The sequence below is a fragment of the Neomonachus schauinslandi genome, chromosome 5, assembly GCF_002201575.2.
Source record: "Neomonachus schauinslandi chromosome 5, ASM220157v2, whole genome shotgun sequence".
NCBI classification, from domain to species: Eukaryota; Metazoa; Chordata; class Mammalia; order Carnivora; family Phocidae; genus Neomonachus; species Neomonachus schauinslandi.
This window is the reverse complement of record NC_058407.1, coordinates 115,032,170-115,051,260: the sequence shown is the minus strand read 5'-3', so window position 1 is coordinate 115,051,260 and position 19,091 is coordinate 115,032,170. Positions and strand designations below refer to the sequence as shown.

At 43.2% G+C, this 19,091-nt stretch overlaps 1 protein-coding gene across 4 annotated transcripts in view; it reads left to right on the top strand.

Annotated features, from left to right (window-relative positions):
* KIAA1217 (KIAA1217 ortholog) overlaps positions 1–19,091 on the top strand; it is a 285,820-nt gene that overhangs the window by 192,660 nt on the left and 74,069 nt on the right. For all 4 annotated transcript variants that reach the window (XM_044915528.1, XM_044915530.1, XM_044915529.1 and 1 more), the window contains exon 5: positions 1,464–1,557. In XM_044915528.1, coding sequence (XP_044771463.1) covers positions 1,464–1,557 — 94 coding nt within the window. The remainder of the gene's footprint in view (positions 1–1,463; positions 1,558–19,091) is intronic.

The window sequence follows — 19,091 nt, the reverse complement described above, 5'->3', positions numbered from 1 at the left end:
CGGAGCGTTCAGGTTAAAATTCCGTGTTGTAAATGTTGCCATGGTAAATGCAATCTAGGCCTTTACTGTTGGTTCATCTTGGATGAGCCTGTTTCTAAATTAATCATAAACCAACTTCATGTATTTTTAATACCTTTAGAGTCACACTAAGTTTTGTTCACTGCTCAAGTAAGGTTTTCATTTTGTTCATATTGTCACTTGTAACCCGCCCCCCCCAAAGCCACGGCGGGGGCTGGGGGGGGGGTCCCTTTAGTGAATCCCCATGTCCTCACCTTCTGTGAGCTCTTGCCTTCATAGTAAGCTAGCCCCTTTAATAACAAGGGCTGCATGCTCCCCCTTACGCTGGCTCGTAACGAGCTACTTGAAGTCTGGAGCAGCCCTGCAAGCTTGGGCTAGTCATTGCTTCAAAGCCATTACTGACAGATACTTAAAGAAGGGAAGCAAGACTAGTCCAAGAATCCTCCACTCCATTTAAAACAAAACATAACCCAGTAATCGCAGAGATTGTGATCAGCCCACAGAACGTGTGGCTGCACCTGGAGGAAAGGAATGCATCTCCCTGCACACACGTCCCCGAGCTCCGCGCGCCGGCCTTGGAAGGACGCAGTGTAGACGGGGCTGAAAGTGCGTGGGGTGGCCCTTCTGCTGATGAAAGCTGAATGTGGAGGGAGAAGGACTTCGTAGACATTCCTGTGCTCTTAAATAATTCTAAGGTAGGCTCTGAGCAAGATGTGGGGCTTCTGTCCTTTGTTGCGGTATGACTGACTCCCGGGCTCTAAATGCCGGGCTCAGAAGGAGAAACAGACAAGCAGAAGACTCGATCTGCTGCTATTCCTTCTAAACACTCTGCACGTCCAGTCAGCCCACTTGTATGTAGATGAGTATTTTTAATAGCCACTGTGGAAGGAGAAAAAAGGCATTGTAAAGATGCTAGTTTTGATCTTGGTGGTACTTTTTTTTTCTTCCTGGACTGCAAATAACATTTTCTGTTCCTTGCCGAAAGTGTTTGAAGGAAAAACCATTTTCCTTTGTGTGCATTCATGAGATAAGCAGAAAACCAGGTGTTTGGGCAAAGTAAACTATTAAATATTTAAATATTAACCGAATCTCTTTGAACGTCGTGTAAGGATTGGAGCTTTATTGTCCCTGAAAGTGTTAGCTTTCCTTGCTCAGATCTTGAAAGAAAGTCCACGCTAACCGATATTTGTGGGTGGAGGGCTGCAGGGAAAGACAAATACTTTCCTGAGGAACAAAAACAGGCAAGAAAAGCTGGAGTCACTTTTCTCCTTTTCCTTATTTATTTTTGCCCATTTTATGGTGAAAGAACTTTTTGCCCAGTTGACTGTTGACAACAGTTGGATTGTCTGTTGGTGTCTTTTACCTGATTCTGCAGGGCAGGCAAAAGAAATGGCCAGAGTAAGGCTCCTTTCATCTGCCATAGTCATTGATGTTTTTGATTCCAGGAACATTCAGGACAGATCGCTCCTCAAAGTGTACAACAAGGACCCCGCACATGCATTCAGCCACACACCGAAAACTGTGAACGGAGACATGAGGGTAAGTGTTCCTGTTCTATTTTTAATTGTATTCGATAGGTCAGGCCATCCCTTTTTCTGGCATGGTCTCCTGATGCAGTCACACCCCACCACCGGGTTTCAAGGCTTCTCACCGCTCATCTTGTCTGATGACTCATGATTTGTGCCTTGGTAAAGAAATCAGATTTCCCGGATATTTGGGGCAGATGGGCTGAAATAGGGCCTGATGCATCCTCATTTATCTCTAAGCATGGAGTTGAGTTGTGTCCTCACTCCAAGGGGATCCTGAAAATCTTTTTCCTAAAAGCAGCCTTGGTCCATATGCATTAACTTATTCAGAGGATCTCTTGCTGTTTTTTCTCTAATGAAAACAAAACTAACTTACAAACACCAACAACAAAATCCCCATGTACGATTCCATGTAGAATCTATTAATATTCTTACATCAGCTCTTCCAAGCAAGCCCTACCATTCTCACTAAATTATTCACCTTCTAATTCACGACTGTTGTATTAAATATTATCAAACCTTATCTGAATCCCGTCGAAGGCATTGTCCAAAAATCTGCACGATGTGGCAGCTGAAATTCTCTAGATTTAGATCATCTCTGAAGATTATCCAAACATTCAAAGCACCCAGGGGTGTTTTGAAGAGAAAAGAACAGGGAAACAGAAAAGACAGATTTTTAAAGTCATATTAAGGCAGGTTCGCTAAAAAAGGGACTGAGTTTCTAACAATAGTGCTATTCCTCTCCAGCTGTACCTCCTCCCCACCACACACACAAATTTAGACGATGCTGCACCATTTTATAACCATCCTTTCTGAGGACTAGCACTCTGCTGGATGCTGGAGTTTAACTAGGAGAAAAGTAAATGAATAGGTCTTCTTGCTAAAGAAGCCCAGGCATTGCCTAGCATCGTAGTTGCATTCCCGAGATGAGGTTGTCGCTGCTTCCCGGACAGAATGTATCAGTTTGCTATTGCTGTTGTAACAAATTAATACACGTTTCCTGGCTTAAAATGACACAGACTTACTGTCTTAACAGTTCTAAAGGTCAGAAGTCCCACATGGTCCTCAGTGGGCTGTAAACTCAGGGGGTCAGCAGCAGAACATCAGCTTTCCTTTCTCGAAGCTCTAGAGAGAATGTTTCCTTTTTTTTCCCCCAGCTTCAAGAGATCACGCAGGTCCCTCGCCTTGCGGTCCCCTCTTTCCATCTTCAGACTCAGCCAAATAGCATCTCTCTCACCCGGCTTCCATTATCACATCTCTAACCCTCCCTCTTCCACATTTAAGGACATTTGTGATTATGCTGGGCCCACCCAGTGCCCCAGAATAATCTCCTTATCTTAAGGTCAACTGATGAGCAACTTAATCCCCCTTCCTTGTGTAGTCAGAGGTTCGGTGGATTAGGAAGCAGACATCTTTGGGGGACCATTGTTCTGCCTACCCTACACGGTGTGTGAGTTTAGGACCAAGAGGCCAGGAGGTCTGATAGAAAGTGCTGGAAGAATTTCTAGGGAATTCTAGACTGGAATATGAGTGATGACGTTGTGGGATCAGAGCCCACACTTCGGGAGGAAAAGGCCTCTTACGTCCTCAGTTGCTGATTTTTTTTTTTTTATGTCAGAAATGATGTGTGATTTGAAGTGAAGGCTGTGTTGCTACTTGAGAAAATCTAGGATTTTGAGTCTTATTTTTAGTTAGTTACACTTTAAATGTAAACCAGCACCACGTGAAGACAGATTGAGTCATGCTGATCATGAAACATGGGCTGAGTGTTACAGGACCCTCGCTTTTTATTATTTCGTTATTCTTTCTTAATGACAATCTTAAGAGTCTTTGTTCTCCTGGATATCTTTATTTTTTTGGTATGTCTAGCGCTCAGAGATCTATTTCTGTTACGTAGAGCCCACACGGGGGCCCCAGCATCGCCTCTGAAAATCTTGTTTATGGCTGGGGAGGACACCTGTTTTAACTCTTAAGCAGATGTGGTACCGACATTAGGACCAGCAGTGTGCACGTAGAGACTCAAATATCAACCATATGGACAAAGCCTATTAGAATTCAGAACGTTTGCTATGGGTTTTAGTCAAGTTGTTCTGCTTTTACTCTTAGACCAGACCCTAGCGATCTTTCTGTGTTGCCCACAGCCTCCTTCCAGCAGCATTTTTTTGTGTGAGGACATCAGCTGTTGTCCCCAGATGACAAGACAACAAATGTTCACCATCCAACTCCTAGACACGCTTTTAGGTTTCCGAGAAGACTACTTAGACACGAGAAGTAGAATGTGGTTTTTAAAACCAACGAGGTGTGATCATGCCTGCAATTTGTGACTTGGCCCCTAGTCACAGATTCCAGAAGCTAACAGACATGGCACTCCTTCAGCCTCACCTTTTGGCTGTGGAGGTTGAAATTCTCTCTCCTTCTCCACGAATGTAGCTGCCTTGCCTTTAAAGGGAAGGAGGCTTGGCTGAGCCCGGCCTGGAGCCCAGCTGCATTCCCCCATCACTTATGGTGAACAACAGAAAGAGAGAACAGAGCAAGGATCAATGGCTGTAGACTAAACCAAGCCACATGGTGGGTTTAGGGGAGCTCCCTCCTTCCGTGTGTTTGCAATGTGCGCGTGGCCGTGAAGGAATTTGATAATTACTCGCTTGAGTCAGGGACGCAGCCCCACGCCTGATGTTATTCGCCTTCAACCACCAGCCTCCAGACGCAGCCTGGGACAGCCCGTCCTGCTGCCCACTCGTTACCCGTAAACACGCATAGCAGGAAAGACATTGGTTGGATCGAGCAGAGACGCAAAAATGGCAACACCGGAACTCTTCGGTGGCCTCTGAGACTGTCCTTAAACAGTGCCTTTAAGATCTTAACCTGTGAAACCAAAGAAAATGGGAGACTCTGAATCTACAGTGGTCAGTTCACCAGAGCAGTTTAATGATGGCAGTGGTGTTACTCAGGAAGCCTGTTAGACGAAAGTATTACCTTGGAGGCTGTGGGCCCCAAAACCTGCACCGAATACGTGCCTGGTGGGGAAAACCTGTGTCTAGGTTTTCAGGTAGCATCTAGCTGAGCCCTTCGGAGGTTCGTCTGTGGACGGAGACTTGTGGTTCTCTTCTGGAACGGAGCACACCCGGCTCCTGATTCTTTGCACGTGGGTGCAAATCTCCCCGCTCTAATTTAATCACGTGACTTTTGTTTCCTTACAAAATTAGATAGTAGCTTTGAAATTTAGTTCCCAAGGGACTGAGCTCACCATATGGAAGAGGCCCTCTTGCAAAATTATGTATGCACTCACAGGGCTTGTCACTCACAAATGTACAACTCAGAGATGAGCCATTCCATTTGGGGGCTCTCAGAGGGTACCAGGGACTTCCTGTTCACCAAACCCAGTGGCTTTCTCACAGTTTGGGGGCTTTTCCACCGTCCAGCACACTTTGAGATGACTTCCTGAGATTTTCTGCTCCCATCATTCAGTTCTTTCCCTCTTGTATGTCTTTCATTTGTACAGCTCCCAGATTTGCGTTCAGAACACCCCCCCCAGACCTGGCCGTCCATCTTAAATTACGTCCTGATACCACAATCAGTCTCTGCCTCCCAGACCTCTTTTATTTCAGCTCTGCCTTTGACACCCATGAATGGTCTCCTTAGAAACCTTGGTTTCTCTTTACACTGCCATTTCTAAATGCCTTGCTTACGTTCAAACACATCTCAGCCTGGTTCATTCACTAAGTCTTCTTTCTCCTGCCCCTAAATGGTCGTCAGTGTGCTCAGGTGGACTTCACCAGTGTGTGTGTGTGTGTGTGTGTGTGTGTGTGTGCGTGTGTGTGTTTCAATTTGCTTTTTTTTTTTAATTTGCATCCCTACACTTGTGGTTTTTATCTTACCGCTGACTTGACCATTACATCAATGTGGATGACCCTTGAAACTACAACCCCAGCCCTGCCATCTCTCTAGACTTCAAGAGCCCAATGTTCATCTTCCAAGTGGCTATCTCCACATGGATATTCTTCCAGTGTTTCCATTGTATCCTGTTGAAGAAAAAAAATTCTAATCTTTTTTTTTTCTTTAAAGTCCCTTTCCTGCTTGCTTTTTCTATGTTTAGACAAGGTAGAGTGACATTGATAGGGGGTGTGTGTGTGCATTTTGAGGGGTGGGGAAGAAGAGATTTAAATAGTTGAGTTATCAGTGATTCTTTGATTGCCTAACTCCTGTTTCTGAACACATCCCCCAGTCACCAGAGCTGGTCCAGGCCATTGGGCAAGGCCTCTTAACGGATGCCCCTTCTGCCATCCCTGCAACACTGTTCTCCTGACAGCTAACTTTTTTGAGTATTTTACTAAGCACGCTTATGAGTGATCTCATTTAATCCCAAAGTCAACATTTTGAGGCAGGTATTAGTATAAGCCCTCCTGTTGACAGCTCAGAACACAGTTGCTTAGGTATGTTAAGAAATTTGCCCAAGACCACACAGCTAGAGAGTGGCAGAGCTGAGACTGAACCCAGGCAGGTGGGCTCCAGATTCCCGGCTCTTAGCAACACTGCTCTGCTGCTCTAGTTCTAGCACTCAGTATTTTTCTAGCTATCAGTCATGCAACAGCCTTTAGCCAGGCTGCCAACTCATCTTACCCCAGTCCAAAAACTGCTTCCCAAGCCATCCCCCTAAGCCCATCATCCCAAAGCACAAAGAATAGCACAGGCTGATGGTCAGTATCATCTGCATCCCAGCACCCAAGCAGAGCCACTTCACAGTTCTTACTCCGGATTTCTGAAGTGCCTTCTCCCTCCCCACAGATCTGCCTTTCAAAATTCCTTCCATCTAACATACAACAGGACAATTGCCTGATTCCTTCAATAAACCGCTGGCCTAAAAAAAAAGTGGGCGGAGACACTGTACATTTCCCAGGTCATGTGCACCATGTTGGGATCCTGACTGGAACAACCAACTGTCAAAGACATCTTTGAAACTCTGGGAAATTTGAACATGGGTTAAGAATCAGGTGATGTTGGGGCACCTGTGTGGCTCAGTCAGTTAAGTGTCTGACTCTTGGTTTCGGCTCAGGTCATGATCTTGAGGTCATGGGATCAAACCCCGAGTTGGGCTCTGTGCTCAGTGTGGAGTCTGCTTTACATTCTTTCTCCCCCTCCCTCTGCCCTTCTCCACTCATTCTCTCTTTCTCTCAAATAAATAAATAAAACCTTTAAAGAAAAAAGGAATCAGGTGATGTTAAGGGATAACTGGTCATTCCATTGGGTAAAATAATGGCTTGGTGGTTATGTTTTGCAAAATGAGACTTACTAAGTATTTAGAGGCTAAATGACACGATGAATGGGATTTGCTTAAAAACATCCTAACAGAGTAAACCAAAAAAGCAGACATAGGTGAAACAAAATTGGTAAACTGCGGAAAAATGTCACAGATGGATGATGGGAGTTCATCAGATTTTCTCTTCTGTTTCCGAGTGGTTGAAAATTTCCATATCGAGATGATAAAACATAAAAACTTGTTTTCAAGGCCAAATAAAAGACCACCTACTTGAACGAAGCTTCCCCTAATGCTCTGGCAGAATTCATCTTTCCCATCTGGGGGCATGTGGCATGTTGTTCTGGTGTTATAACCATTTAGATGCATGTGCATCTCATCGGCAAGACTGTAAATTCTCCAAAGGTGCAAACCGTCTCGTGTTCATCTCTGTATCCCTCCCAAAGTCGGCTGCAACGTCTTAACCACGGTGAGCGTAAACCCAGCACGCACGGACTACTAAAACCATAGTGCCGCGATTGTTGTATTATTCATTTTCCGTCATTAACGAGAACCCACTGTAAAAATACCTCTGTTCTCATCACCAGAAATAGTTGCACTTTTCCTGGTTTATTTCTGTCATATGGACACTTTGAATCTTGAAAGTGATCATTTTCCCTCTTTGTGTTGCTACTCTAAAGCTTAGAATTAAATGTGTGGCCCGCCCACAACAAGCGTATAGGCCTTCGCAGCGTGTATTTTGTGTGTTGGCTTCGTTCCTGGCCTCTCTTTTTGGTTTTCCTACTTTCATTTTTTTGTCAGATGCTCCACTTTGACTTGGGGGCGGGGGGGGCAAGATGGTAATAATTTCTGTGAATTCTATTCATTTCTCTGTGGAGTCAGGAGGCAGAGTACGAATAGTATTCATTCTAGACCATTGTTTTTCTGGATGTAAGATAACAGCCCTTTTTGTATCTACACAGCAGGCAATGTGTTAAATACTTTATTACATACTGATTAGCCAATAACTCCACCAAGGGGGTATACTGACTCCATTTTTATCGATGATGCAGCTGAGGGCAATGAGTGTTTCCCAGGCCCACGCAGCTGGTAAATGTCAGACAATGGAATTGAACCCAGTTCTTTCTGATTCTCTCTATTCAGCTGTAGCCTCCCTTCCTTGATATTTCTATTAAAGTTTTTCAAGTTTTGAAATGATGCTCCTAATGAGATTTTAGAGCCCATAAAATATCCTTTCTTAATATTTGTTTCACTTAACTCTGTTACGTGTCTATTTCATAGCAGCTTTTTATATTTAACTTTGTTCCATTTTGTTCTCTTTTGACCGGGCTAAAAAGATACCTCCAACCCCCCCCCTAAAAAAATGAAAGAAGAAGAAGTATATGTCATTTAGTATGTATATCTAAATGTCTATGCCTTAGAGCTCTTTTTTCCATGGGGCAGTGTTCTGGTTGAGAGGAGGGTTCTGGGATTTGGGGAGGGATAAAGTAACCCTATAGAAATGGAAGAGAAGAGGAGTGCCTCTGTGGCTCAGGTGGTTAAGCATGTGCCTTCAGCTCAGGTCAGGATCCCAGGGTCCTGGGATTGAGTCCCACATCAGGCTCCCTGCTCAGCAGTAAGTCTGTTTCTCCCTCTCCCTGTGCCCGTCCACCTGCTTGTGCTCTCTCTCTCTCTCTCAAATAAATAAATAAAATAAAAAGAAATGGAAGAGAAGACAATCCCATAGAAATGGAAGTTTCTGGAAATACTCCTAGCTAATCCTCTTTCAGTCATTCACAGTTCTTCTCCTTGACCCACCACCAGTGACGGTGGTATTAATGACTAACATTCAAAATATACCAATTCCAGGCCAGGTTCTGCACTGAGCATTGTGCTTGTATTCATTCTCATTTGATTTCCAAAACAACCCAGTGTGAGGGGAATTCTTGTTATCCCCGGTTTTAGATGTGGGAGCTGAAGATCAGAGAGGTTAGGGAACTTGCTCGAAGCCACACAGCTCTTCTGTGGTGGAATTGGATTGGGAGCCAGGCAGGCCAACTCCAAGAACTGGCCTTCTTGCTCCCTTTGGTGGTCATGACCGTCCTTCCCCACTCTGCTGCCTTCATCGTCAGTGTCCATGTTCCACCCATGTGTGAAGACCTAATTCAAAAGCTACCATCTTCATCAAGACTTCCTTACCTCCTCCCTTTTCCAAGCCTCTCTGAACCTCCCCAGAACCTCGCCTGTCTACCTCCCTCCCTTGGCCCACTCACCTTTTCCTGCCTGCCATGGACACACCTTCAGTTCCTTTTCAACCCTTAGCTTCTTTTGGGGTGAAGTTCCCATTCAGTTCATCTTCCTGCTCCCTGTGTTTCCCTCCAACAATGAGGAAATTCTCCTTAACTGTCTGGATAAAAATGAGGTTCAGCTTCAGCGCTTTTCCTGTCACAAACTTTCAGTTAATGCCCTCTTTGCTGAGATCAGTACAATGATTTGTAAATATAAATGGTGAACATTTGAGTTTGCAACACATTCCCGAGCTTATCTCAGTGGTAGTTCCTGACCAAAATGAGAAATAAGAATATCTGTCTGTCCTAACAAATTCCCCATCCTAGCAATATAACTTTACAGCAGTTAGTAACCCTCAAGTTTAAGATGAGAATAACAGATTGGTCAGATTGAAACAAGTGATTGTCAGAAAAGCATACATATCTGCTTTTTAAAAAATTTCTTTTCAGGAGTTAAATTCACCTGTGGTACAAAGTAAGCTAACCTCTGGATACTAAATTAAATAAGACAGATCTTGTTTTGCTGTATTTATAACTCAGTTGGACAAATCTTACTTGTAGATTGAGTTTAGTCAGTGTTTTCCTATTGGATACTCCAAATACTCCAAACTCACAAAGTAGGACTGATGACTTTAGACCAGTTAACATAGCTCCGAGGTTCACCGGTTCACTCACCCAAACATTATGTTCCCGCACCCTTCCTCTGATTCTGGCTCTTGTGCAAGATTCTGAAGATACAATAGTGAGCAAGTGTGGTAACTGCCCTCACACATCTTCGAATCCAGCAGAAGGTCCGAAGTCAATAATCCACAAGTGCATAACCAGTCGTGATACAGACATCTGGATGTTTCCACATCAGTTCCAGGCTCTGTGAAATCCTTGCCTCCATTCTATTATTTGCTTGAGTTAACACAAGGGAACTCACTTGAGTGATGTATCTAATTATGCCCCCTTTATATCATGCTTTTCTGACAGGCAAAAAGATGTTTACGTTACCATTGGTAAGGAATTACTCGTCTTGAAATGATTAGCGAGGCAAACACATTTGAATACAGTGGCTATCCAGGACACGGGGGATATTTTCTCCCTCCCTAGCTGCTTCCAGTTAGACTTTATTTTATTTTCTAAGAAGCAAGAAAGGCTAATATACGCACATCTGATATGCAGCTTCCAAGTGATACAAATCTCATCTTTCCTGCTGTGTGGCTTCTTGCTTTTCCGTGCACTTTTTTTTTTTTTTTTTGTCATTGAGAGGTTATGACAACATGAGCCATATTGTATTTATAAACATCACGTGTTTCCTTGATATGGCTTGCAGTTTCTGCCAGACGGAACACATGGAAGAAACATTTCTCGTTAGCTAAGCATTGGTTTTAGTTATGCTGATTTCCGGGACAGGAAAAATGCCTTCCTACTCAGATTTAACTTTCATAGAGTAGAAACAAAACCTCTGAATGTCCGTGAAATGGTTTTAACAAGGGTGGATACTGCTCCTTTAAACCACATATTTTGACTAAAAGCTTCCTTCTGTTAAAAAAAAACCCCAAGCCTTGCATTTAGTCACCATAAAGACAGGCAGAGCTGGAAGCCTTCGAGAGATGGGTGGTTTCAAGGTCTCTGCAAGTCTAGAAAGTTTCTTCTAGAAGAGAAAGGGTCACAGAAGATGTAAGGTAAGAACTGTACCTTTATAACAAAATACAATTTTCAGACTGTTTTTGTCATGCTGTGGGACATTTGCCTTCAACTGAGTCAGGTCTTCCGTATTTCAGTTCAATTCAGTGAGGAATTAAAATTCCAGGTTTTTAATTTTCACTTCTTAACACACTGCTTAGAAGGAAACTTCTTTGTGATTGGTGATAGTCTGTTTTTTAAAAAGCCATTTAAATTATGTTCGGCTGTCTTCCATCTATAAATCCTGTGATAGTTTCTGTGTAACCTTATAATTTAAAAAGGATTTAAGGTGTCAGCATTATCTGCTAGTGCAGATCTCACTGAGGTATGTGTTTTGTGACCATTTTCAGTGTTTTCATGAAGATGTTGACTTCACATTTAGTTTCTGAAACAAATGTAGAAAATTTGAAGATGTGATAACAGTAGGAGGGGGACCTGAGTATGTGTCCTTCAACATCCTAGGGAAAATTATTTATTGTTTTTTCCTTGTGAAAAACACTTTCAATTTTAAATTACAAATAGCTCTTGTGTCTCGGTTTTGACTTTTTAAAACGAAATATCATTGTAAGCTTTATGAGTAACATTTAAAACTTCTACAGTTTTATATAACAGATATAATCCTATTTTATCAGGCTTAATGACTGCTTGAAAAAAGGCTTTGGCAGAAATTATATGTACTTGAGATGACTATTTTGTCTTATTCTTGCAATAGTTAGGTCACAATATTTTGCATTTTTTAAAAAGGAATTCTGTAGAGCAGTGTCCTTTTAAATCAGTCTGTTTCCCTTTAAAGGTTCACATGTGCATGGATCTGCTTATCCATATTCCTGTGGATAGCTTTATCCCAATTCGGAGATGAGTTCATGTGCATGAAAAGTTGTTATCTAATGTGGTCTCAATAATATGTATTATTTCATGTAGTCATCAGAATAACTCGACTTCATAGGTACAATTAGACTCATTTTTTGATTGGAAAACCGAGGCCAAAAAATTAAGTAACAAGATCACACCGTAGCAAGTGGCAAAGCTGGAGTTCAAGCCCAGACCAACTCTCTTACCAGTAGCCAGGAACTCCAAGTCTGGAATCAGATACAGACAACTTAATTTGAAAGGAATAATTACAAATAAGCAATGCTTTTTTGACTCAAGAGAAATTATTTTGTACACTTTTGGAGGGGTTTTTTTTTGGTTGGTTGGTTGGTTGGTTGGTTGATTGGTTGGTTGGTTGATTGGTTGGTTGGTTGGCTGAGATACAGTGTAGCATCCAAAACCTAGCATCAGACTGGTTGTCTTTCCAGAGACTTGATGACAACTTCCCCGGCGTGAAATGAGAATGGTAAACAGTACGTAGCGTGGGGAGAGTTTTAGGCAAACTACCCTTTCCTCTTTGCTCCTTCCTTCTTTGCTTCATGTGCTGTGTCACTAGAAAACTGTTTTCGTGGCCCCAGAGCAGGGAGCTTATTCGTGAGCTCGATCTGGAAGTGAGAAAATGTCTTTGAATAGAGAACTGCCTACATGTCAGGCTCCAGCCTGTCAGACTTTTGGCGGAGCCGTTGGGAGGAGGACAGGAAGAACATGGAATAACGTCGAAGGTGGAGGGTTCTGGAGTTAGCACAGCTAGTGGAGCTAGCATCGGGACCAGGGACTGGGGCTCTCCCTACCCCCTCCCGGAGACTGAGGCATCCACTCGGCCACAGAAACATCCCAGTGACTTGTGATGCGACGTAATTATTGCCAACAGAGTCAACAGGAGATACAGCTGCTCATCGCAGCCCTGCGCTTGGGCTTTAGGACCAACACAGCTAGTGTCCAACCCCATTTCTGCATAAAATCCAGGGCTGGCGAACAGCCAACTCAACTGAAAGTCCATTGGAACAGGACCTTCCTTTGGCAGGTAGTGGGGTCATTCCCAAAGAGTTCTGTGCCAGTGCTGGAGAGTTCGGGAGAGGTTTACCCTACAATCCCTGCCCTTTGATATCCAAACCACATCCCTTTTCTTGGCTCTTGTAAATACGCATGTTAGCAGAAATTGCCTTTGACTGGGAGCATATGTCCTGGTATTTTCAGGTTGTAACCCTTGCACCTACATGCTATTTTCTTCCTGGGGTTTTGCTTTTCTGTCTTCTCTGTGGGTCCCCATCGAGGTAACTCAGACTCTAAGAAATTGTTTCTGATCCCGTTCAGGCAGGCTCCCTCTGTCCAGGATCTTGCCCTATAGAGGGTTTCCAGGTGACTGTTCTTCTCTTTACACTTTTTCTAAAATTTCTCAGGTGAGTATGTGTTACTTTTATTTAAATTATTTGGGGGGGCACACATTAGTTTTTTACAGAGAAGACAAATGTTTTTAAGGTACATATCACCTGGTGGTAAGATGTTTCCTCTCTGCCCTGTTTTTCTCCCCATCAGGTCAGCGATTCCTTTGCGTGCGCATAATTTGCAGGAGCAAGACTCTGTCTGCTACTGTACATTTGTGACTAGGGGGTACCCAGTTGGTGCAACCTCAAGAAACAGGCCTGACTTATTTAGAATCATGGGGTTTCAGAGGTGGAAAGAAGGCCCTAGACATCATCTTTTATAACCTCTCGCCTGTCAGTGAGACTCAGGAGGCCTAGCATGGTTGGAATGACTTGGGATGACAAGATCACAAAATAAGGATGGGACAAACATAGGGCCAGAGCCCAAGCCTGCCTGTCCCTCAGGCCAGCCTTTGCCCATCTCCAGTGCTTCCCTGCTTTCGTTCTGGCCCCTCTGGGTCCCACTTGATTGATCTCGGAAAACGTTATCTGTCTGCCTTCTCGTAGCCAGCCATTGTTGTAGATGAATAAAGCTGGGCTTCACCTCCTCTCCATCGCAGCGCATGTCTATAGTGGGACCAGGGCTCATTAATTGGAAATGCATGGGCCTGGACCAAAAATAAATGGATTATGAACTAACCAGATTTAGATGATCCAGTATTTTTATTGAAGGAGAATAAGCCATCAAGTCAACTGAAAAACAGCAGCTGCTTCAAATTATGAGATGCTTTGAATAAAACAATACATATTGGCTTAAAAGGCTTGTGTAGTATTATAACATCATTTTTAAAAGTCAGCCTCCATGCTAAGGAAAATGGCCCCTGCCATGACGTTGCTTGAAACACTAACATATTACTGCTCAGATGACTTTCAAAGTTGTTTTTCACTCGGAACTGGTGATTTTCGGTGGCATGTAGAAAAACGGGTTTTTAAATTTTAATAATCATGTAATGTCTTCATGAGTAATAGAGAAGTAAGCAGCACAAAGAATTGAGAGTTAATGAATATTACTGCTTCATCACAGTAAGTAAAAGAAAAAATGTCAATTTAAACTGGACTTAAAAAAAACCATTAAATGCGTAATAACACAGTTGGTGTGAGGAAATGGCCAAAGTGGTGAATAGTGTAAAAACCAAGGCTTTAAGACAAAAGATTAGTCAGGGACTTGTGAAGACAGAGCAAAATGTCATTAAAGATTGTGTCACTGAGAAAAATGAGCCGTTTCGACATCAGAATCAAAACTAATTCTTGTTTAAGGCTTCTCAAGAACTCCAGCACCTTGTTTTTTGGCCCAAAAGAAGAGCTGTTCATTAATTATTTCTGTGCAGATTTATTTATTTGAGGCCTCTCCAGATAAAAGGTGTGACTGTCCAATGTGTGTTTAAGCCAGAGGATGCCTTCTCATCGTGGGGCAGCACTAACTCACTCCATATTCCTGAAATACAGAAAATATGTTTCCTTCAGTTGGTTGATCGACACATGTACTTGATTTCTTTCTTTACTTTTTTTTTTCTTTTCCTGCGAAATCAAAGTTCATGCTTTTCCTTGTTCTGATTTAACTCTTTGAACCGGTACATTTTCATTTGCCCTTGATATTACAGGAAGAGCCGCTAAACAAAAACCCAAACAACAATAAGAAATCGTAACGATGTCAATGATGAGGTAATTCAGAATTAGCAGGGACCTGTTTAAACTTCAGTGCATGTTTTTCATAAAGCAAGCCTCCAGAGCCTTGGGTGTCATGGTCAGGGTCTGATAGCTTCGTCTAGAGTGAGCATCTAGGACTGTTCCTTGCACTGACTTACAAGAAGGAAGGCGACGGAGAGAACATTCTGTACATGGTGGACTCCTCGCAGTAGAGACTGCAGGAACATTCTGGATACATATCTACACAGTGGATACCATTTTTGCTTGCCTTTAAAAGCAAATCTAAAAATATATTTCCTAGCAGCTGTGTAACAGCAAAACAAAAACTCTGTGCCACTGCGGCGCAAATTACTTACTAGATATCTCCAGGGTTCCGATCTTAATGCTTCGGAAATTTGCTTTAGATTTTATTGTATATATTTAGACCAAGGAGCCTATTAGCTTGCGATCTGGGAGAACCTCTGCATTCTCATGAAAATGAGAAATGTGCCACTGTTGGCCACCTAAGGCTATAATTATGTTAATCTGACCATTTTAAGCCTGAAATATGTTGTTTTAAAATGTTTCTGTATTTTTATTATTCGTAACAATGATCTGAAGAAATTTAGTGAAATGCTAATAAGTTTCTATTATTCAGTATCACTCTGTGACTAGAGCATAAAAATTAGTCAAATGTGGTATTCTGATATATTTTTTTAATTTTGACAGAAAATTTTTATCCAGAGATAGGAGCTTCTATATATAACGCATTTAATACTAAAAAAACCACCCAAACCTTTTTTTGCATTTTAAATGTAGATACAGTGAACGTATGTGTAAGGCCATCTCGACATGTAAGTTCAATAACAGCATTTCTATATTTACATTAAATCACACTCTGCAAAAAACAAATAAGTAAATTGCCACACTTTGCTATACCAAAAAAAAAAAAGAAAGAAAGAAAGAAAAAAATGGAGAGAGAGAAAGAAAAGCCAAAAACTAATTTTTGAGCAATACGGCAAGATAAATGTTTTAAATGTTTTTCTATCAAAGAGCTATCCTAAAGCACACAGATTTTACTATTTTTTTTTTTAAAGATTTTATTTATTTATTTGACAGAGAGAGACACAGCGAGAGAGGGAACACAAGCAGGGGGAGTGGGAGAGGGAGAAGCAGGCTTCCTGCCGAGCAGGGAGCCCGATGTGGGGCTCGATCCCAGGACCCTGGAATCATGACCTGAGCCGAAGGCAGGCGCTTAACGACTGAGCCACCCAGGCGCCCCAGATTTTACTATTTTTAATATAAATGTGGGACAGGACTAGAATGGACAATGTAATTGAAATTCTAAGAGCATCCAGAAACTTGTGTTTAGCTAATTGGTTCAGCCTTACCCTCATCAACCAACACTTTAATTCTGGTGACAGGCGCGCTTCATTCCCGGAGAGAGGCACTTGCAGGTGGTAAGATGGGAAGGGAAGGAGAAGGACCTAAAGCAGAGATGCGGGTAATCACCCATCCCATAATTTTTAGAAATAAGTGATATTTGAGTATACTTGTCATATCCTTATAAAGTGGATTGGAAATCTTTTATCGAGCCTGATCTGGCTTCAGAATCGCCAATTCGGGAATGGGAATGAGGAAAAGCACTTTCTTACATGGGAGCCCCCAGCATATAACTGGACCTTTTTCTCAAGGATATGTCTTCAGAATATAATACAGCATGGCATTCCTACTTTCAGAATCTGTTCTATCTTCCCGTGAGCTCTTGCCTCTCAAAAGGAGAGTGCGTCCTTCTCATCACACCCCTATGAATATATTAAAGTGAATATTATCCATTCTATTCATTTTGCCCTAATTTGAGCGAGCCCATGCACGCTTGTGAGCGATTTTAATAAGAACCCATGCCGATCACATTTCTCCACATGCGAGAGTCATACAAGAATGATTCAGCTCACTTGAAGTTCACAGAACGAGGAGGGTGAGCACAGAAGGTGTTCCTGAAGCCGCATAGCAGCAGAACCAGAGGCTCAGAAAAGTCCGGAGGCAGAGCCACGGTCATGGCAGTGAGACCACAAACAAGGAGCTCCTCAGAGGAGAAACAGTCTTTTCATTCATAATCCAGTGCTCCTTCCTCCACAACCCACCGCCTTCCTTGGCCACCATGGTGGGGAGGAGTGCTGATGGAAGAGGGTGATTCGACCTTTAAGCAATTTGAGGGGGGAAACCAGTTTGTAGACTGCAGTCTATTGAAGGAGAAGTTGAGGATGATGAGGGTCATCAGAATGAAGCCAGTGGTGTGAAGCACCTCACAGTGCGAATGGGAAGAAACTCCCTCTGTCTGTTTATTCACCCATGTCTTCCTATCCTGTCTGGGAGAAAGTGTGTCCCCGTGTCACTTTTCAAAGAAGGAAGACAAGTAAGGGAAAGGCTAATACAAAGAAGAGGAAGAAGACTGAGGCTGGGTCGGGCCGTGGGGGAAGATGAGCTCCTTGGGGGTCAACCTGGATGGAGCCTGTTTCTCCTTGAAGTGAGTTGGACGCTCTGGCCGCTAGTCGTGAGCTTTGAAAGGCTCCACGGATTACAGAGCATTTTCTTCACCTGCCTTGCCTCCTGTGTGGCAGAGGATTCTTTCCTTTCAGTGTTTTGGGGGAGGGGGGACAACTAGACTGTGTCTGCCCCCTGGCCCGAGGTGGGCACTTTGTCACCTGGATGGTGACTTCTTTACGTGGGGTCACTGAGCTGGTAGCGCTACGTTTGTTTCTCGGGAGCTACTCAGATTCAGGAATGCAGGAATTCCTACACTGCCTTCGAGTGTAGGAATGTTCCCAGTCCGGCCGTCCTTGGGACACGGTGGGAAGCAGATCTCATCTCCGAGGAGGCGGCTTCGGGCAGCGTTGGAACCGAGTGGGGAAGCTGCAGTGGCTGGCTAACCTCCCCCAGCTGTTGAGCAAGGGCAAGGCCGGGCAGGGCGTGGGCGGAGAGGCTTGCCAAGCCCAGCCTTGGGGTATGCACGACTCCCAAACTGCTTGTCTTTGAGGCTGTTAGTTCTCCAAATAAGGAGAAGTGGTGGTTTTGCTGACCATCTCAGATTTCCAAGCCATGTCCACTGGCTTCCTGGCTGACCGACTGGATATTTGAACTGAAAACACGAAGGTATTCCTTTGAAATGGAGCACGTTACTGTTCTCTTGTGTCTCTGCAACCTTCAGTACTGATGACTCTGTTCAGGTATTTCTGAACCTGATTTGAGATGGAAAGAATACTGATCTTAGTGATCCTTGACCCATTGCCTTCCTTTGAAGAGGGTTCAGAGAAGATCAAGTCTCTACACTGATTTCTTACCGCTACAGTATAACATTTTTCTGGCCCTTCATAGATCCTGACCCTGTTATTTGCCTTTGGGTAGGACTCTTGATGTCGCTGGGCCCCAGTTCCTCATCTGTAAAATGGGGATCATAATGTTCATCTGGTGGAAATCTGCCGGGAATTACATGAGGTAATTGCGGAAAGCATTTGGTAAATAGGAAGTCTCCAAACAGTTCCCTTGCTATCTTTCCATCTTCTCTGGGCAGATTTAGATGAAAATATTTATTTATAGAGAAATGCTAGGTAATTATCATCGCCACCCAAAGTTTAGTAAGGTCAGTTTTCGGAATTAGGATTTAACCAAACCCACCGTGGAATGGAGATTTTGATGTGAGCTTACCACTCCCCTCTGCTCCCTAGAGCTGTGGTTCTTAAATAAGTTCCGGGGACCAGCAGCTCAACAGCACGTGGGGACCTGTTAGAAATGCAGATTCTCAGACCTGCTCTATCAGACACTCTGGACATGGGGCTCATTCGTCTGTGTTTGAGCAAGTGCTCGGACTGATTCTGATGTATGTTGACTTTGGAGAACCCTTTGTTGTTTGGGTGAGAGGCCTACCTGTTCCCCCAGGGTACTTGGCATCCATCACTCTTGTCTCTAATCGTGCCTTCCTTCCTGCCTGGACTACCTAACAAAGCAACCTTTTTCTTCCTTATGTCCTGAAATTCTACTCATAATTTATGGATTCATTTAAATCTCACCTCTTCAGAGAAGTGTTCCTCAACTCTCCAGCCAGAAGAATCTTACTCTTGTACAGATTCCGACAGTATTTGTGTATTGTACTCATTTAACACTTGCCAGAGTTATTCTTGCTTGTCTGATTTTGAATATTCATGTACATGCCTCATAATCCCTACTAGAATGTAAGCTCTTAAAAGGTAAGAAGTCTGTCTTAAAGATCCTCGTTCCCTCGTTGACCTTAACTCCGGGCTTTGTATGCCTAGGGCTGTTCAGTAACTATCGCATGGACGCACAGAATGGGATAGTTTAGAGACCATCTAGATCAGACTTCTTGTTTATATATATATATATATATTGTGAACCTGATGTTAACATCTGGATCAGAAGG